General features: G+C 48.4%; 1 protein-coding gene across 1 annotated transcript in view; it reads left to right on the forward strand.

Annotated features, from left to right (window-relative positions):
- carmil3 (capping protein regulator and myosin 1 linker 3) overlaps positions 1–21,034 on the forward strand; it is a gene marked incomplete at both ends in the record, with an annotated part of 80,504 nt that overhangs the window by 40,675 nt on the left and 18,795 nt on the right. The window contains 13 exons of the mRNA XM_084481436.1: positions 966–1,042; positions 7,175–7,279; positions 11,250–11,319; positions 11,708–11,789; positions 12,558–12,654; positions 13,077–13,131; positions 14,265–14,437; positions 16,080–16,148; positions 17,069–17,162; positions 17,931–18,029; positions 18,298–18,417; positions 18,915–19,028; positions 20,589–20,764. Coding sequence (XP_084337562.1) covers positions 966–1,042; positions 7,175–7,279; positions 11,250–11,319; positions 11,708–11,789; positions 12,558–12,654; positions 13,077–13,131; positions 14,265–14,437; positions 16,080–16,148; positions 17,069–17,162; positions 17,931–18,029; positions 18,298–18,417; positions 18,915–19,028; positions 20,589–20,764 — 1,331 coding nt within the window. The remainder of the gene's footprint in view (positions 1–965; positions 1,043–7,174; positions 7,280–11,249; positions 11,320–11,707; positions 11,790–12,557; positions 12,655–13,076; positions 13,132–14,264; positions 14,438–16,079; positions 16,149–17,068; positions 17,163–17,930; positions 18,030–18,297; positions 18,418–18,914; positions 19,029–20,588; positions 20,765–21,034) is intronic.

Consider the following 21,034-nt stretch of genomic DNA (forward strand, 5'->3'; position numbering starts at 1 on the left):
CCGGAAGGCACATTTTTTTAGCCTTCGTAGCGGGCAGAGACCTGCTCACACGGGCTCTTTGGTTTTACCTCCGAGCGGCTTGATGGCCGCCACAAAGAGAGAAGAGGGGAGGGGAGGGCGCCTCTGTGTGTGGCGCCTGGTGCCTAGCTCAAGGGCACATGGTACTATCAATTGGTTTTAAAGCGGTTCCTGCTGACTGGAGCTCGAGGCCCCGGCCGGGGGGCATGGATTGCCTTATGGCGCCCACCACCACCTCTAGGCTGAAGAAGACTTGGTTCAATATGCCTTGAGCGCAAATCCTTTTCAAGTCCTCGCTGCTCCTTTTTTCTGCCTGGTCCTGTTGGATGCAGAGGAGGGCGGGGTTGGTGTCTATTTGATAAGGCTATTTTGAGAATGATGTATTACGACTTATTCATGTAATATGAGCAGCATTGCCAAGTAAGAAGCTAATCCATCATATTACTCGTGTGGTTGTTCAATATCGCATTTGTGTTTGAAGAAATTGATGCCGTAATCTTTTCACTAATGCATGAGAGCCAAAGTAAACTGTAGAAACCCGACGCTCGCACTCTCTCTCTCTCTCTCTCTCTCTCTCTCTCTCTCGCTCGTTCGCTCGCTCGCTCGTTCGCTCGCTCGCTCGCTCGCTTGCTTTCTCTCTCCCTCCCTCTCTAGTTCAAAGGCCTGTGTTGGCATGGGAACCTACATTGCCGGAGCATGTAGAAATGAAAACGCAACATAAAAGATGTATATGTAATTAAATATGTCTCTAAAGTATGAAAAATAATATCTCCTCTCTCTACCTCTCTCACACCCCCTTTCTCTACCCATCTGTCTCCTCTCTCTCCATCACCTCTCTTTCTCCACCTCTTTCTCACCCCCTCTCTCTCTATCTCTCTCACACACCCTCTCTACCTCTCTCTTCCCCTCTCTCTCTCCACCTCTCCCTCTCTTCCTCTCTCTACCAGTTGTTCGGGGCTCTCCTGCGGGGCTGCTGTGCGGACCTCTCCTACCTGAACCTGTCCAAAAACACCTTCTCCCACAGGTGGGTGTTCACCTCCTCCATCGACGACCGTCGCCTCCTATCCCCCTACCTCCACCACCTCCACCACCACTACCTCCTCTAACTTCCCCCACTACCCTCCTCACCTCCCCTCCTCTCGGGCCTCTGACTCCCTACCTCAACGCCTACCCACTTCAACTCCACTACCTTCTCCACCACGCCTCCACCTCCCTCCATCTTCTTTATCCTCCACCACATCCCCTCCACCTCCTCCGCCTCCTCCATCTCCTCCACCACCTCCACCATTCCTCCCCCACCATCTCCTCCCCCTCCACCACCTCCACTATCTACTCCTCCATCTCCACCATTCCTGCCCCACCAACATCTACTCCTCCAGCTCCAACATTCCTCCCCCACCTCCACGTCCCCCTCCACCATCCTCTCCCACCTCCACCATCTCCTCCCCGACCTCACATATGAATCCCCATGTATCAGAGGGGTCGCAGATGGACCATAAAACAATAGAATATCCTCTCTGGGGCTCCGTCCCCTTTGGAGTCTCTTTCGCTTTCCCATCAGTGGAGGAGAGGGAGAGGAGCTCTCTCTGGAGATGCTGCTGCTATTTTCCTCATTTATTTCCCCTCCCAGACTAGCGCTTAGCCCCGGTCCTCGCTAACGCTATTATTACACCTGTCTTCATCTGTTCTGGTGTGTGTGTGTATGTGTGCGTGTGTTCACATCTGTTTGACACATTAGTGGAATCTGAAGACCCCAAGCGCTCTCTGTGCACTATTGTGTGGGCGGGTGTCTGTGCATTCGTCCGCCTGTGTGTGTGCGTTTACTTTGATTATGTGTGTGCAACTATGTGTACACACTCATTTAGCGTGGCGAGTTTGTAATGATCAAGGTGTGTGTAATGTGTGTATATTTGATGGTCTAGGCAATTTGTGTTGGTGATGATCTGTTTAGCTGTGTGTGTTGTGCATGCGATTATCGGTCTAGCTGTGTGTGTGTGTGTTGTGCATGCGATTATCGGTCTAGCTGTGTGTGTGTGTGTGTGTGTGTGTGTGTGTGTGTGTGTGTGTGTGTGTGTGTGTGTGTGTGTGTGTGTGTGTGTGTGTGTGTGTGTGTGTGTGTGTGTGGGGGGGGGGGGATTGTCTCAGGTGTGTGTGTGTGTGTGTGTGTGTGAGAGAGCTTAGGCATGCTTGTGTGTGGGGAAAAAAACACTGTGTGGAACCATCTATGTGTGTGTGTGTTCACCAGGCCGGGGTAGTGGGAGTGCTGGTGTTGGGGGGTCTCTCTGTACCCCAGCACCCCCCCAGCAGGGTTACACCAGGACATTACTTACATTACACAGGGAAGGTTGGTGAAAAATGAGACTAATTTCACTGGCAAATTATGGTTCCAATCCCCAGGCATCAGAACCCAGCCTCCCTCCTCGCTCGCCCTCCGTCTCCTCCCTCCCCTCCCTCCCTTTGTCTCACTCTCTCACTTGATCTCTATCTCTCTCTCCTTGCTCATCCTCTGTCTCCGCCTGATCTCCCTCCCTCCGTCTCACTCTCCCTTTCTCTCTCTCTCTCTCTTGCGCTCTCTCTTGCTTGCCCTCTATCTCTACCTCCTGTCTCATCTTCTCCATCTCTCTCTCGCCACCTCATTCTTCATCCATATTTCTCTTACGTTTTTTTCTCTCTCTCTGCTCTGATATTCTCTTTCTCGCTCCCCCCTCTCGTTCGTTCGCCCAATTTATAATCTCTCTCCCTTTGTTATTTCTCTCTCTCTCTCTCCTTCCCGCAATTTCTGGAGCCCCCTTTCTCTCTCTTTCTTACCAATATCCTCCCCCCTACATTATGTCCTCCCCCAGGTGAGATTCAACGTTAGTGTCTGTGTGTGTGTGTGTGTGTGTGTGTTATACACATCCTTTTCCCCCCCAATTCCCTTTTTCGTCTTTCCCAATTATTCTGCTACTTTCAGAGAGACCTTCACCTAGTTCTTCACCTTTCTTCCTCATTGCTCTCTTCCTCTTCATCTCTCTCTCTCTCTCTCTCTCTCTCTCTCTCTCTCTCTCTCTCTCTCTCTCTCTCTCTCTCTCCCCTTCTCTCTCCACCCTTTTGTATCCTTTTTTGTGACTCCCTTTCTTATCGTTTTCCTTCTCTTCGCTTTCACCCTTCTATTCCATTGATTGTTCTCTATCTCTCTTCCTTCACCCTCCTCTCCTCCTCCACCTCCTCCTATGCCCCGCCGCCACCCTCCACCCCCGCTCCTCCTCCGTCTGTCTGCCTTTTTATCCTTCACACGTCTCCGTCGGTTCCTCTCACCTCCGTCCCTCTATCGCCAACGCTCTCCGTACCCTCTACTCTCTCTCCTTCTCCACCTGTCCGTCTACATTCCATTCCTCCTATCTCTCCTTCTTATTAACTCCCCCCCCCCTCCCCCCCTCCTTTTCTTCCTTCCGTCCCCACCTCTCTCTTTCCCTCTCACCTTCGCCTCTCTCTCCCCTCTCCTCATTAATTTGAGTAGTGAAATGCCCCCCCCCCCTCCCTCCCTCCCATTGTCATTCTCTCTCTCCCATCGTCATTCGCTCTCTCTCCCGCCGTATTTTTATCTTCAAGTAGCAAACGCCTCTCTCTCTCTCTCTCTCTCTCTCTCTCTCTCTCTCTCTCTCTCTCTCTCTCTCTCTCTCTCTCTCTCTCTCTCTCTCTCTTTCTCTCTCTCTGTGCTGCTGGACCGACAAGCGCACGCACACACGTGCACACGCACACACACTCTGTCACATGGAGGTGTCAACAGACACCAGTGCAGGTTCATCAAAGCGTATGGATGACCAGATGGACCCACGGCAGTGACGGTGTGTGTGTGTGTGTGCGTGTGCGTGTGTGTGAGACACCGAGAGAAGCCACATGATGACAGTGAGCTCTTTGTCATGTGTGTGGTCAGTCGAGCTCTGTGTTTCTGTGACGGCAGAGGCCATGTCGTGACAGGAAGTGTTGTTCCTGCGTCTGTATTTTCATGGGCTGGTTGACATTAATCGGTGTGTGTGTGTGTTTCTGTGTGTGTAGCATTGTTCTTCAGTCACGTTTATACAGAACATTTTGTGTGTGTGTGTGTGTGTGTTGGTATGTTGTGTGGGATGACAGCAGAAGACACGTTAGCCGGATCATATCTACATGTGACCTAGAGAGCAGAAGGTTAATCGGGGGGGCCTGGGAGTCAGACTCTCAGCGCCTCTGGCTCTCCTTTCCTCTCCTCCTCCCTAGGGACGGGAAAAATCATACACCGGTCAGCTGTAGCCTGTCTGTCTTCATGTCTGTCGTTGTGTGTGTCTGTGACGTGGTTGTCCACACAATGAATCTCAGGTTCGATGTCACACCTTATCTGACTGGTTCGCGGGACGAGGAATTGCCCTCTTTCATCGACGCCAGCGAGACCTGGCACGATGCGTCATCGACCGACACGCAATTAACTCTTCAGTCAGGTTTGGCTGCTAACAAACTAAAGAGTTAATAGCATGTCGGTTAACAAACACTTCCATCCACTGAGGCTCGCAGTGGCTGCAGATCTCTGTGCTGTATCTGGGAGCAGGTAGACGAGGGACAGTGTTCTAGGGGAGTGTGTGAAGAAGAAGTAACCACCAAATACTAACAAACCGCTCCTCTTTAGCAGCATCTTTTCACATCAACAGGCTAGCAGTGAGCCCACAGTTTTAAAGGTCAAGTCCATTTTATTGTTTTGGCGCTAATGGACATTTACCTCCTGAAACCTTTATGACATCCCCCTAACCCGCCGCACCCTAAAGGGCAGGGAAGGACTCCCCCAGACGGAGGGTTAATTGGAGAGGAGAACGGACGGTCTCTGAGCTGGACCTGGACAAGGTCTGTGCCTTATTTATATTATAAATAACGACTGCTCTGTGGCACTTCTACTGCAGCCATTTACTCCATTCACCAAACGTATAATAATCAAACCTGCGCCCATTCACAGAAAAGAAATATGATCAGTGTAGATGAGAGATCTGAATAGAAATACACAGAGAGAGGATAAGTAACGTAAATTGCTTTAGTCGATTAAGAACAATCGGTGACTTAATGCTGTTAACACGGATATCATTTGTTCATTCGTTTGTTGCAGTGGGAACATAAAACGACCCTGGCCGACCTACAGAACAACCTGACACCAATAAAAGGTGTCCTGCCTTTGTAGTTGACTCTGTTTTCAGGAGGAGCCTTATTGCTATTCGGCCCGTGGCCCCCGCTTTCTCTCTGCGTTGCCCATCAAAGTGGTGTTTGGATGATGATCACAGAGTAATATAATGTAATGTAATGCAGGGGGGGAATGGGCCCCTGGGGGCCGTGTAAATGAGGACGCAATCACAGAGCGAGCGAGGGAGACGGAGATGCAGGATGAACTCGTCAGACGTAATCTGACAGCAGGGGGAAACACAGGATTAGACAGAAGTGGTTCAGCTGTTGGTCAACAGTGTTTTTCCCCATGGGACGGCAAGAGTGTCCTGCTCGTAGAAAATTACCAGGGTTTATGCTGAATAGTTTCTGGCGTCTCTCTCCCCTCTCTCTCTCTCCTCTCTCCTTTCTTCGGATTTCTGTGCTCCGTCTTTTTCATCTAATCTCCTCTCTTTTCCTCTCCTCCCTCCCTTGCTCCCCTCTCTCTCTCATCTTCTCCCCTGCTCCTGGTTCTCCTCTCCTCCAGCCCTCTAAACACCACTCTTTGCTTTGATGAATTATTTGTGCTTTAGTCCTGGATAGGTGGAGACGGAGAGGGAGGGAGAGAGGGAGGGGTGTGTGCAGAGTTGTGGTTCTGGATGCTAAGGAGTGTTAAACACAGTTCAGAACCCCTGAACTGGATTACTGCTGTCCTACACAACCACAACAAGTTTCTCCTCTGCTGTGACACTGCAGGCTTCGACGCACGCACGTACGCATACACATTTACAGACTCACACGCACACCCAGACAAAACATTACAAATGCCGCCTGTCATAGTTGCACACTTAGACCGGGACACACAATTGCACACAAACTTAAATACGCACGAATGCTTGCATACTCTCACCCCCAAACACACACACACACACACACACACCGCTCCATGTCCTTATTTCCCTGGGCAGGGAGGACCGCAGTGGCGGCTGGCCAGGATAACTGCTGAGTGTGTGCTTCTCCCTTGCCCCTGGACGGTCCTCATGCCTTCTCACCGCCGGCCTGATTTGATCCCAGCTGAATGACATGCTCTGCAGCCGTCTGCCCACACCTTGAACAGCTGTCTCTCTCTCTGTCTCTCAGTCTCTCGGTCTCTCTGTCTCTCTGTCTCTCGGTCTCTCGGTCTCTGTCCTTTCGTTTCATTAATCCGTCATTACCACCTCCTGTCTTTTAGTTTGTCTCTTAACCTTTCCCTCATATTGTAATTCTCTCTCTCTGGATCTCTCAGGCCTGACTTTATTATTTCATGTATTGTTATTTCTCGCTCTTTTTTGGTAAAAGTTGTCTTGATTATTTCTTTCTTTCATTTGTCTATAATCATATATATACACTATATACACATAGAGATTTTTTATTCTGGTGAAGAAAATTTGTGTGTGTTCTTCACAAGAAAGGAAATATGGCTCTCAATCTGTTACTCACTCCCAAGTCAATTCGAAAGGCTTTACAGCCATAGAAATTATACAATTACACCTGCATTCTCACTCGCTCACTTTATTCCATCCAATCACATTTGCTCTCTCTGTTGTTGTGTTTCATCTATTGGTGTCTGTTGTCCTCAGATTTATCCTTCATTTTTATTATCTCTGCTCCCTCCAGCTCTTCTGGTTTACCTGAAATTGAATTTAAAATCTTTCCCATCCCTGTCTACGCTTTAAAATGCAGAATAACCTTCTTACTTCAGCCAAACAGGAAGCTCTGCTCATCATGTGACAAATTATTGTAATCTTTTCTGGAAAGAAGTGAAAATAAATACATTTTTACCATTCCAGGCAGGACTGGAGGAATTCATCCACTTCATGTCGTTTTAAAAAAGCTCAGTTTGGGTGGTCAAAAGTAATGTACATTTTGTATCAAAGATGCGTTTCCACATTGGTCCGGGATAGTGTTGGTTCTCAGCTGCATCGCTCTCCATCCTTCACTCACTCTCCTTGTTCTCCTCTCTCTCCTCCGTCTCTCCCAGGAGAGCCAGGGACTCCCTGCCCACGTTCCGCCAGTTCTTCAGCTCCGCCTTCAGCCTGACCCACGTCAGCCTGGCCTCCATGAAGGTGCCACCAGACTCCCTCAGGTGAGTCCGCTCCAAGACCACTTCAGGGCCTGGTTCACAGGAGACTAGGGATGTCACGAGAACCGATACTTCGGTACCAAGTCGATACCAAAATTAAAAAAACGTGACGGTACTCGTTTTTCTTAGTACCGTAGGTACCGAGGATGCAATTCCTCTGGACGTCACGTGGGCAGCATATATACCTACACGGGAACATGGAAGACGGCAGCTGCAGCGAGTGCGACGGCTCCGCCTCGACTCGTCGATAAAAAGAATAACAAGAGTCTCGTCTGGAAGTACTTTGCGTTTGGAACGCTGCGCCGCGCGACTGTTTCAGACGGGACCCGTTTCAATGTTGTGGTTCTAAACACGCATGGTACGACTGCGTTCGGCATCACTTACTTGATGTTTTGATTGAAGATCGGCAGGTTGTAGTAGGTGCGGCGGTGAATGTGTGCGTGCGTGTGCGCGTGTGCGTGTGTGTTGCGAGCGTATGCAATTTCAAAGTAAACAAACCAACTCAAAGCCGATGCATGCATCCAAAATTATTCGTTCAAAACCAAATAAACAAATCAAAAACAGCGTTGCTTATTCGCTTCAAATACTTTTTCTTTTCAAAACTTGGTTAATTAATACGGCGCGGTACCGAGCAGTTGAAAACAATGTTGGCGTCTCCTGTGGCTGCCTTGCGCACCTGCGTTATATTACTTAATATTAGGTTGGAAGTTATGTTTTAAACCCCGCCATGCACGCAAGTGTAAACGCCAGCCGCATAGCTGCCTGCTTTCAGCGCGTATTATTATTTTTTAATTATTATTACTTGAACGCTACATGCCACTGTTCTTTTTTTGTAATGTTAATAGTGGTTTATTTTTATTCATTACTTGAAGGCTACATGCCAGTGCCACTGTTTTTTGGAATGTTTAAATGTTTTTAATAAATAAAGTACATGGGATTTATTGTTTTGTTTTTGACCGTGGTATCGAATTGGGTATCGAGAATCGTGGAATTTCACTGGTATTGGTATCGACTACTAAATTTCTGGTATCGTGACATCCCTACAGGAGACCACTTCAGGTCTTGGTCTACATGAGACCACTTCAGGTCCTGGTTCACAGGAGACCACTTAAGACCCTGATCTACATGAGACCACTTACGGTCTTGGTCCAGGATTAGACCACACTGGTTGGCCTGGTCTAGCGGGGCAGGATGGGTGCATCATGAGTTTAGTCATTGTAATTTGTTAGTTTTTTCAAATCATATCATTCATATTGGTATTCACATTTTTTGTTTATATAATTTTTATTTATTCATACATTTTTTCATACTTTTGGTTAATTCATATTACTCTTACTTACTTACTGTTTTGTAAATTTTTGGATAAACTTGAAATTCATCATTGTTATTTTTGTGTGTTTTATTCATTAATATTGCAAATTGATTTTAATTTGTGTATTTATTGTTTGTTGATTAATAAATAATTAATCAAATACACTATTAACCGGGTAATAGTTCGATCCCCGGCTCCTCCGAGCTGTGTGTCGAAGTGTCCCTGAGCAAAACACCTTACCCGAACTGCCCACGACCAGCTGTCTTATTGATGGTTGACACCGCTGTCGCTGGGTAAAGGTTTTATGAATGGTTGTAAGTCGCTTTGGAATGCTAAATGCCTTAAATGTAAACGTTTTGGCATTTCATAATTGTATCTTTAGTGGTACAACAAAAGTACAATCATGAAAGGAACTATCCACTTTTAGATGACTGTCAAATCAGATTAACATCAAGTGATCTAGAAAACAAAAGTAATTTTGTCTCTGATGATTGAAGCCAGTTGAACCGTGACACGCTGTCATCTATTTTTGTTTTCCATTTATTCCGTCTTCCAGATGAAACCTATTCACGGTGGAGGAAACCTTTCTTTGGAACACGGCGTAGAGTGACTGCCGTTTGTGAAGGTGGTTAAATAAGGGCTCGTGCGGGGTGGAAGGATGGAGGGTGAAGCCGTGTTCTCCACTACAGGCAGAGGAACAACACAGGGTTGTAGCTCTCTAATTAGAGCAGCTTGTTAAGCCCTCGTTAGCCCAACCTCGTTAGGAGCACCGTTTAGCCCCGGATAATAAGCAAGGCATTGTGCTGCACACTCAAAATAGTGACATTATTAATCCTAGGTTTCTATGGAAACGTAGACAACTTTCTGTGTAATTTGTTTCTGTGCATCTATTTTGGGTGCAGGTGTGTGTGTGTGTGTGTGTGTGTGTGTGTGTGTGTGTGTGTGTGTGTGTGTGTGTGTGTGTGTGTGTGTCTAGAGTGGGATTCTGTTAAGCCTGGTTCCTTTTTCTCATGCCAGGGTTAAGTGTTTGATGTTGATTTACGAGGTTATCATGCTAAGTCTATGCTAAGTCCATGTTTAACACACTCAATATGGCTTCTTCAGTTACAAGGACTGGGCATTTGAGAGCAGTAACCTCTCTGAGCTTCAATGCCTGGTTTCACATGCAATTAAGACGAGCCAATGACAGATGTATAATCCTCTTCATTGATCTATTGGTATCTGGTTTGTACAGTGTTTGCTCACAACGCGGTAATATGGGGAAGTCATTTTCAATCAAGGCCCTTTATGGCATTTAAAACGTACATAGAAATCGCCAAAGGACAAAAAGAGAAATACAAGACAAAATAAGATACAAAAATTTGAAATAGGAATAAGGATATAAATGTATGAGAAATATTTATAAAAATCAGTGTGTGTGTGTGTTATTTATTAGAGCTATAGATATAGACTAATTTCAAATGAAATAACTCTCACTCTCTCCGTCTCCCTCTCTCTGTAGCGAGGTTATATGGGGGCATCTCGTTCGGATGTGGGTGGGTGTGTGTGTGTGGGGCGTTGATATGTTGTCTGTGTGCTAGGAACAGCTGCTGGTTCTGTAGTTGATGGTGGAGGAGTTCAAACCTCCAGAATGCGACACACTCGTGTCAGGCGGCTGTGATCGGAGCACAATGGGAGTAGAATCAATGCATCAATGCATAGAAAATAAAAGCCAAAGTACACGGATGTGCCTGCTCTGTGTTAGCAGGCACCTGGCTGGTGATGGCTGTGTAGTCAGGTGCAGACGTTGTGTGTGTGTGTGTGTGTGTGTGTGTGTGTGTGTGTGTGTGTGTGTGTGTGTGTGTGTGTGTGTGTGTGTGTGTGTGTGTGTGTGTGTGTGTGTGTGTTTATGTCTGGGTTTGTGGATCTGTGAACATATGCACGTTAGACTAAGAACATTTTCTTAGTTTTTTCGGGATCTCAGGTTTGGGATTTCATTTTTCGTTTTGTTCCTTTTTCCTTTTACTTCAATTCAAAATGCGCATCGGGTATTACGTTGAAAAATGTATTTTTACCAGAATACAGACAGATCTGCAGATGATAGATATGCCTAAATGACTAAATTGTGTCATCCATAAAATCAATGGGGCAAAAAAGCTCAAATGTTCTTGTTTGTGTGCATATTCTAAATCCATTATAAATGATGTTTGTGGTACCTTATCAATCAAAGTACGCGTTGGGTGTGGACGGATTACAATGCGACAGATTGATTTCACGCAGGGCCCATGTGCTTCATATCAGCCATCTTGTTTTGTGTGTTGCCTGTTTGTGTTTCTCTTGCCTTGCTCAGTTACTCTCCTTCCCTTCCTCTGGTTACATTTCCACCGGCCCCTTGCAAGACTATTCTTCCCCCTCCTCCACCACCCCTGTTCTTTCATTTCCCTTTTGTTTTATTAACAACAAACTCTTTATTGCCCTTCATCTCCTCCCCCTCTCCACCCTTCGCTCCTGCCTCTGGCTCTCACTCTTCTCTCACTATCTGTTCTCACTCTTATTGTCTGCCTAGATACACTGTATATTCCTCTATGTGTTCTCTCTTTCATTCACTCTATCTGTTCTCTCTTTCATTCATTCTCTTTCATTAACAGTTTCTTATTATAATCTCCTATTTTTCTGTTTCAGAGCTCTGTTCCTGGGTCTATCCAACAACCCTCACATCACGGATCTCCACCTGGACATCAGCGGCTGTGAGGTACCCGCTCTCCCACTCTATATTAATATAAATACTATATTATAGATGAATGTAACCCTCCTCTCTGTATTGCTATTATACTCTCTTTCCTCCCCGGTATGCTCCCTTGATCCCATTATAATATGGAGAGAGAAAGAGCTCTGCTCTTCTGACTTTCTGTGTCTGTTATGTCTGTTTCTATCTTACTCTTCTCACTTACTATGTCTCTCTAACGTTTCACGGTCTGTCTTTGTCTGTCTGTCTGTCTCCGTCTGTGTTTGTGTCTCTCTCTCTCTCTCCGTCTCTTTCTATCTCTCTGTCTGTCCGTTTGTCCGTCTGTCTGTCTGTCCGTCTGTGTGTGTCTCTGTCCGTCTATACCTCTCTCTTTACGTTTATGTCTCTCGCTCAGCTGAGATCAGCTGGTGCCGGCGTGCTCCAGGAACTGTTTCCTCGCGTTGCCTGCGTTGGAACCCTAGACATTTCCGATAACGGTACAGACACACACACACGCACACACACACACACACCCCTATGTGCATATTATTTGTGGATTACCAGGCAAAAATGCACAGACAACACTTAATCCTCTTGGATCATTGACATTGCTTTCATCTTTCGGCAGACAGAATTGTATTCTATTACATTTCACTTAGGCCCTCTCCAACCCCCCCCCCCCCCCCCCTCTCCCCACCACACAGTATAAGGGGGGTGCAGATCAAAAGGTGATGCAAGCATGGAGACACTGATGTGAGTGACGGGCGAGGCGTGCTTAGATCTTCTGTTTGTGAGACATCTCAGTTTTGATGCCTCCCAGTCTTACACTCTTCTCAAAAGGAAGTTAGGACTGGAAGACGAGGAGGAGGAGGAAGGAGTTGTGAGATATCACCCGTACCATCTCTTCCATGGTCGTCCTGCTGGGTGTGGAGAACAGCGTTATTTGAAGGACTGTCCAACGTGGTCTCTGGTCCAGGATAGAGGCAGCGTTAGGCTGTTCGACTCTCAATGCCGCAATGTACTGGGTTTGTGTCTACGTGTAGGGATCTCTGAGCACGCTGCCCCAGACCCTACCTGCTCTCGTGATATCAGACAGGTCACACTGGAGGTAACAAGGTCTGCATCCTCAAGCGAGATGACCTGCTGACCCAGACCTGCTCCTCAATGACCCGTATCGGAAGTCACTTGCAGACATTTATTCAAAGAGACGTGTTGTGACTAATGGAAGGGTAATACTAAGTTGTGATCCTGTGCTGCCTCTGCAGGGCTGGATGGGGACATGCTGGTGGTCCTCCCGGCCTTCTCCAGACACCCCTCTCTCAAGCACCTGCTGCTGGGGAAGAACTTCAACGTGAAGGGCAGGTGGGTGGCCGGGCTGGATGCTGGATGCTTTTAATGTTAAAGAGGATCTGTTTCACAATAATCTAAACGCAGGAACAGCACCATCTATGGGGGGGATGTTGGAAATGTGTGTCTGTGTGTGTGTGTGTGTGTGTGTGTGTGTGTGTGTGTGTGTGTGTGTGTGTGTGTGTGTGTGTGTGTGTGTGTGTGTGTGTGTGTGTGTGTGTGTGTGTGTGTGTGTGTGTGTGTGTGTGTTAATGAAGCCAATGGCTCCTGGTGCTGATGCAGCTGTTATGTAAATAGTAATGATGATCACTAATGATGGTTGAGACGGCTTAATGATGGCCTTGTTTCACACTGAGGAAGTCAAGGCTGGACGGCGGGATAATGGTGCTGATGAAGAGGGTGTTTGAGGATGAAGAGACGATGTGTTTGCTTCTCAGGTTGCTGGACGAGATTCTGCAGAAACTAGTTCACCTGGTGCAGGAAGAGGACTGTGTGAGTACACACACACACACACACACACACACACACACACACACACACACACACACACACACACACACACACACACACACACACACACACACACACACACACACCACAACCAAACCCACAGACACACACACGCTTCACCCATGCTAAGTTCTTAGAGCCTTGCTCAAATTATAATTTACATAATTACGCTTGCACAGCATCAACAGATTCAATCGATTTATCTCCTCGCTCTCTCTCTGTCGCTCTCTCACTTTAATTTGCTCCTCTTTCTCACTCCCCTCTCTCTCTCTCTCTCCTAACTCTGTCATGTCTTTCGCCCTGACACGGCCACAAGCTCTCTCTCTCTCTCTTCTCTTCTCTCTCTCACTCAGCTACAAGCTCTCTCGCTTTCTCTCTCTCTCTCGCTCTCTCCTCTCTATGTCACTGTCTCTCGCTCTCTTATGTGGCTACAAGCACAGGGTGAGCGCGACACACAAACAGACACGCCTGTTAAGTCATCCATGGACTCTGCAGGCGCACGATGAATCATTCATTTAGTTTCACCATATTCCTAACTCTCCTTAGGGCCAAACTCTCTCTTTAGCTCCCTCCACCACTCTCGATCACTATCTCTCTCTCTCTCTCTCTCACTCTCTCTCTCTCTCTCTCTCTCTCTCTCTCTCTCTCTCTCTCGCTATCTCTCTCTCTCTCGCTCTCTAGCTATCTCTCGATCTCATTCGGCCTGCTTTCTGAGAAGCAAATTCAGCATGACAAGTAGCTTGCTCAATTATTTACCACATTTGATGGTGATAGCTCACAAGCGTTCTCAAGTGTGCGTGCATGCCCATGTACACACACTAAGCTTTGGCGTGTGCAAAAGCTTGTTCATGGGCCCCTCATACACAACTGTGGATATTAGACCTAGTATTTGAAACGCACACAGACACACACACACACAGGCACACAGGCACACACACACACACACACACACACACACACACACACAGCCAATACACCCCTATCTCTCAAGCCTCACTGCCCTCTCACCGTCTGTCTCACGCTCTTTACCAACTTTCCTTCACGTCCTCCTTGCTCCACTGTCCGTCTCTTCGACCCCCCTAACGCTGAGACCCTCCCCTCTCCCCCACGCCCAGGCCCTGCAGTCCCTGTCCCTGGCCGACTCCAGGCTGCGTCAGCGGGGCACGGTGCTGGTGAACGCCCTGGGCTCCAACGCCGGGCTGCGGAGGGTGGACCTGAGTGGGAACTGCCTGGAAGACTCCGGGGCCAAGATGCTGAGCAAGGCCCTGCAGATCAACACTACTCTGAGGTGTGTGGTGGTGGTGGTGGTGGTGGTGTCGGTGCGTGCATGCATGTAGGTAGGTGAGGTTGTGTGTGTGATTGTGAGACTACGCTTGTGTGTCTGTGTTCCTCTGCTTTCATGTGTGTGAAGGTGAAGGTGATGGTGATTTTGTGTGTGTGTGTGTGTGTGTGTGTGTGTGTGTGTGTGTGTGTGTGTGTGTGTGTGTGTGTGTGTGTGTGTGTGTGTGTGTGTGTGTGTGTGTGTGTGTGTGTGTGTGTGTGTTCTGAGTCAGGATGGGTAGGGCATGATGCACCAGCTTCAAAGGAATGATAATTTGGCACGGACCCAGGGTTATAATGGAGGGGTGGGTGTGGGGGTGTGGGGGGAGGTGGGAGGAACGTGGGTGGGTGTGTTCTCCTCTACAGGGCTGAGGAGTATTGGAATGCAGGCATAGGAACTCAAGGATAGAGGTTATTGTCCTGGGGGGACCGAGATGAGCTGCGTACCCGAGGGGGAACGACAGAGGTCCCCTTAGTTATTAAAACACCACGCGGGCTAAACTCAATGAGGAAGAAAATAACCAATGGGATTTAGACGACGATGACCCCCAGGATGATGCTGGTGATGATGCTTGTTACGAGGAAAAAAGCGTCAAAGGGGAGCACGGGGGGGGGGCGCTGGGGTTGGTTCGGGGACGTTGTCGTGGTAACGGAGTGGGTAATGGTGTGGGGGGGGGGGATGGTGTAGCAGCAAGACGGGGAGGGTGGGGATGATGACATGAGAGGGAGAGCGAGTGTAAGAAGATTTAAAGTAAAGATGAAGGATGGGGACTTTATTCAGCCCTGGGGGGACACAGAGGTGAAGGAGATGAGGAGAGGGAGAACGAGGAGGGAATGATGTGCTGCAACAGAGGTGGCATCGGCTCATCAAACAGTGATTAAGGTACAGGGGGCGGAGCAGGAGAGGTGGGAGTGACTGGGGAGATACTGGAGGTGGAAAGATGGACGACTACAGGAGGTGGAGGAGGAGGTACTGGAGTGGGAGGAGGAGAGATGGAGTTGGTACAGGTAGTGGAGGAGGCGGAGGGATGGAAGAGGTGGAGGAGGAGAGATGGAGGAGGTGTTATAGACGGAGGAGGAGAGATTGGGTGATGGGTGAGGAGGGATGGAAGGACGGAGGTGTAGAAGAAGGAGGTGGAGGAGGTAAATGAGGTGGAGGAGGAGACAACGATTGATGATGGAAGTACAGGAACTGGTGGAGAGATGGAATGATGATGGAGGGGGGGTGGGGTGGAAGAGGATAGATGGAGGAGGTACAGTAGGTGGAGGAGGAGAGATGGAACGAGGAGGAGATGGAGGGAAGACAACAAGAAAAAAGGGATACATTGGGGTTTTGCCAAAACAAGCACAGTGCAGGCGGGTGATTTGTGTGGGTGGAATGTTCTATGCGTGTGTCGATTTTTGAACGGCGCAATACTGCATCTGTACCTTTTTGAATGACCCAGTTCTGTGTGCATGTGTATATGCACATATATTTGTGGGGGGTGTGTGTGGGGTGTGTGTGCGTGTGTGTGTGAGATTGTGTACACTGTAAGTGATGATTTGTTTCGCTCCAGAGTGGCAAACTAATATGTCCCTCGCTATCTTTCTCTCCCCGCCTGCTGTGCAAGGAGTGTGACATGGGATCGCAACAACACTACGGTGCTGGGACTCCAAGATGTAGCCAGAGCCCTGGAACAGTAAGACACACAGACAGACACACAGACAGACACACAGACAGACACACAGACAGACACACAGACAGACACACACACAGACACACAGACAGACACACACACAGACACACAGACAGACAGACACACTGACAAAGACACAGACACACACAGACACACAGACACACAGGTCTTTGTGTTTGTGAGCTCTGTTATGTTGATTAGAGACAAGCATCCTTATGAACGGATAAATGAGCTTCTACACACACAGATGTGACAGCTGCGCTGTCAGAGTCCACCGCTTTACACCACATTTCATCACTCTTTGATGCTATGTGCCATTCAAACTCATCGTTTGTGTGTGTGTGGATTTGTTACTGTGTGTGTAAGAGTGAACGTATGCGGGTGTGTGTTTGAGAAAGTGTCTTTATTTCTTGTTTTGTGTTTGAGAGTGTGGATTTGTTACAGTGTGTGACAAAGGAAGAAAGAAAGTGTGAGTGTGTGTGTTCATCAATGTTTGTGGCTATGCATGAATCACTTTGCATACACACAGTGCATGTTTTAAAGTGAGTTTTGCAATCAGAAGGGCGAATAAACGATTAGAGGATCGATTGATTTGTCCCTCAGGTAATTGCGGTTTCCTTTTTTAAAACGTAATTAATAATGCAGGTCTAAACATGAACGCATCTAAAATGTCTCTCTCCCTCCCCGACTCTCTCGCTCTCCCTTTCTCCACTTCTGTCTCTCTGCATCCATTTCCGTATCTCTCATCTCTCACATCATCCTCCCCTTCTGTCCCTCTCTCCCTCTCTCCGATTCCCTTCCTCTTTCTCATCCCCCCCTCCCTTCCCCCTCTCTTCATAAACTCTCTGTCTCTCTCTCCTTATGTCTCTTGTCTCTCATCCTCTCTCTCTCTCTCTCTCTCTCTCTCTCTCTCTCTCTCTCAGTAACTTCACCATCCACTACATGCCCCTCCCCCTGAGCGACGTGGCCCAGGCGTACCGCAGCGCTCCAGAGAAGATGGAACAAGCCATCACCAAGGTTGGTTAAACATCTTCTGAGAATATCCGAACTACCACGCTTCTCAAGAGTCAAACGCGCCCATCCACGATTCAGAGCGTCCAGGGGATTCTGCTCTGTGAGTGGTTTTATTCTGTCCCTATTTCCACCACCCACCGTCGCTGTGAAAATGCCAGACGGGGAAAAAAACCTCTGCTCATCTGTGAGTGACAAAGCAGTACTTAGTTTTTCGTAAAGAATTCGGCATACAACCAAAACATGTCAAACCAAACACGCGCCTGGCAGCGACCACAGGGTCTAACTCCCAACTGTGGTCCTAATTCTCCACGTCTTCACCGCACTCTAAGGTTCTGTCTGTCGACTGCTTCGAGGTAATTCTATCCAAACATAATTACGGCCGTGTTGGTTAACGTTTGGCCCCCAGCTGGTGAAGGTTTGCTGAGGTTGTGACAAGGCGTCTCGGTCCTCGGGGGAGATAACTCTCTACTGTTATCCTTTGCATAAGATAATGAGGCGCTACCGCCTGCTCAGAGGTGAAGCCGCTCAGCAGGTCCGCTTCCGTCTCAGTGGATTCCCCTCTGATTCAAGGTGTCGCTCTCTGGGCTGCGGATTAACATGCAAATGGACTTTTCACCTGCTCGCCACGCTCTGTAAACACTCATCCACCTGTGTGTGTGTGTGTGTGTGTGTGTGTGTGTGTGTGTGTGTGTGTGTGTGTGTGTGTGTGTGTGTGTGTGTGTGTGTGTGTGTGTGTGTGTGTGTGTGTGTGTGTGTGTGTGTGTGTCACAGATTCAACGGGCCCTGTTGAGGAACAACCAGACGCAGAGGTTCTCCCAGAAGCAGGCACTCAGGCTGAACCAAGGCCTGGTCACCAGCACCGCCGAACAGGTGTGTGTGTGTGCGGGTACTTGCGTGAACATGTGCATCCGTCTGTGTTTTCCTGCACTTGTGGCTATACATCGCAGTCATGGGAGATGTTTGTGTGTCTGCTTCAGAAATGTGTTTATACTGTCAGTGTGTGTGTATTTGGGGCAGGGGACTTTGGTCAGAAATATATATATAGATACGTATATAGATATATATACATGGATATTTTCATACTTGGTGAAATGGTAATGCTGACCGTATGTATGTGTGTGTGTGCGTGTGTGCGCAGGTGATGGAGCGGCTGTGTGTGCGTGTGCAGCAGCAGGTGTGTGTCCTGAGAGGATCTGAGGATCAGGAAGAGGTGCAGGCCGCCAAACAGATCCTTAAAGAGGCCAAGAACTCCAGGGCGGTGAGTCGTGTGTGTGTGTGTGTGTGTGTGTGTGTGTGTGTGTGTGTGTGTGTGTGTGTGTGTGTGTGTGTGTGTGTGTGTGTGTGTGTGTGTGTGTGTGTGTGTGTGTGTGTGTGTGTGTGTGTGTGTGTGTTCCATACATCCATTCCATTCCATACGTGTCAGCACACACACGTTTTTCGCATACCAATCTCTCTCTGCTATTCCTCAGTGTACATTGTATGCATGCCATTATGCAATGCCAGAAAGAACCTCAATTACGTGGAGATTAATTACACGGCTTTTGCACATCGCAAAATATGGCTATTGTTTTTTTTTAATCAAATATTATATTATAAAAATAATTCTGATCTGTTGGCCCGTCTCGCTTTTGCTTTTGCTCTCTCTTCCTGTCTCTTTAACTCTCTCTGCCGGGCTCTCTCTCCCCCTTTCTCACCATCTGTCTCTCTGTCTCTCTCTCTCTCCTGTGTCTTGCTCTCTTTCTCTCTCTCTCTCAGCTGTACCCGTCTCTGTGTGAGCTGGCTCATGTGCTGTCCGTGGACGGGCCGGTGAGACAGAGACTGGAAACTCTGGCCGGGGAGCTGACCAAGGCGGCGGACAAGGAGCTGCAGGTGAGGGGGGGGTGAGGGGGAGTCTGAGAGGGAGGGGGGAGGAGGAGGAGTAGAGAGCCTGGGGGGGTGTAAGGAGGGAGGAGGGCGAGAATGTGTTTGAAGGGAAGGAAGGGGAGAAAAAGAGAGAAGGAGACGAGTGTGAGGGTGGGAAAGGATGGAGGAAGGGTGGTGAACAGAAAAAGAGTATGGGTATGCAGAGAGGGTCTGAAGGTGTGAGAGATAGAATGGCTGGGAGGGATGGAGACAGCGGGAGAGAAGCAGAGACTGGGGGAGTGGAAGAGAGAGAGATGGAGACAGTGGGAGGGAGGCAGAGACTGGCGGAGTGGAAGAGAGAGAGAGAGAGGGAGAGATGGAGAGAGAGAGAGAGAGAGAGAGAGAGAGAGAGAGATGGAGAGAGTGGGAGTGAGGTAGGGACTAAAAGTGGAAGAGAGATAGAGAGAGAGTGGGAGGGAGGCATGGACTGAGAGAGAGAGAGGGAGGGAGGGAGGGAGAATGGGAGGCAGTAATTGCATTACATTTCATATCCCTGGTCAAGTTGTCCTCCACCTCCACTTCCTCGTCCTCCTCCTCCCTTTAACTTTTCATGTACATCACTCCAGCGAAGAGAGGATTTACTGCATTGCAGATACAGGAAGCCTCTAAATGAAAACACATGGATTCTAAAGTGATGCTTCGGGCTGCGATGACACATGGGAGGAAATTATGAATGCAATATGAATTAAATAAAGTATCGGAGATAACTAAAAATCCATTATTTGTAGGTGTGGATTTATGATCCGTCTGCTATCTATCTACTAAATGACTAAATAGAAAATGATAGTAGACACTTTCATCCACAGTGCCTTGCTGTGAATATGGTTTGATTACATGCCATTAATCAGCAGATAGGGGGTTGGGCATCTTGCTCAAGGACGCCTACAAGTAGGCTACATACGTTGGGATTCAAACCCAGATTCAAACACCCCTTACCGCTACACATCCTCCAGCCCAGTATTGAGGAAGGATTCAGTAAGATGGTATATAAGAACCATGTATTATTTTTTGTATTTGCAATTTGTCTGGCAGAAAACTAGACCTGACAATTCGCATCCCAATTTGCAAATGGATATTGGTCTGGAACCTATCTATTCATTTCCGATTTCCAAGAGGTGTTATCAACGGCCGCAGACCGGAATGCCTCCAGACGCGGTTAAATATCGCAAATGGATGCCAGTGCAAATAAAACATGGGTTTGCAGATTTGTATTGTTCCCGGGCTAGCAGGAAATTATAACAACAGTTTTAAACACATAACTATAGTTTTGAAAACATAACTACAGTTTTAAAAAGCATGACGCAGGTCCCGGCTTCTCTACGTAGAATCCTTCATTGGTCAACCCACAGGTAGGGCGCAGGCATCAGGATTCAAACACACAACCTTTTAGTCGGGAGTCCAACACCCCTTCGTCACCCATAGTACGTCCTTCCATCTGACCGTACGGATCCCTCCTGTAGGAGTGTGGCGTTGGCCCGTTGACGACGACCCCCCTCCCCCCGTCCCCGTCCCCGTCTGGTCTCCTAGGTGATCGTGGACTCCATGGTGTCCCTGTGTCGCGAGCTGTGTCCCATGTCCTCCCTGGCGGCGGAGAGACTGAACCCCCCGCTGTCCTCCGTCTCGGAGCAGGTGTCCATCCCCCGAGCCACGGTGCGCTGCGCCCTGATGGACCGGGCGGCCGAGGACATCAACAAGGCTCTAGAGTATGAGGGGGGGACATCAACAAGGCTCTAGAGTATGAGGGGGTGGGGACATCAACAAGGCTCTAGAGTATGAGGGGGCGGGGACATCAACAAGGCTCTAGAGTATGAGGGGGGCGGGGACATCAACAAGGCTCTAGAGTATGAGGGGGGCGGGGACATCAACAAGGCTCTAGAGTATGAGGGGGGTGGGGACATCAACAAGGCTCTAGAGTATGAGGGGGGGGGGACATCAACAAGGCTCTAGAGTATGAGGGGGGGGGGACATCAACA

The sequence above is a fragment of the Micromesistius poutassou genome, assembly GCF_964030765.1.
Source record: "Micromesistius poutassou genome assembly, chromosome: 16".
Taxonomy (NCBI): domain Eukaryota; kingdom Metazoa; phylum Chordata; class Actinopteri; order Gadiformes; family Gadidae; genus Micromesistius; species Micromesistius poutassou.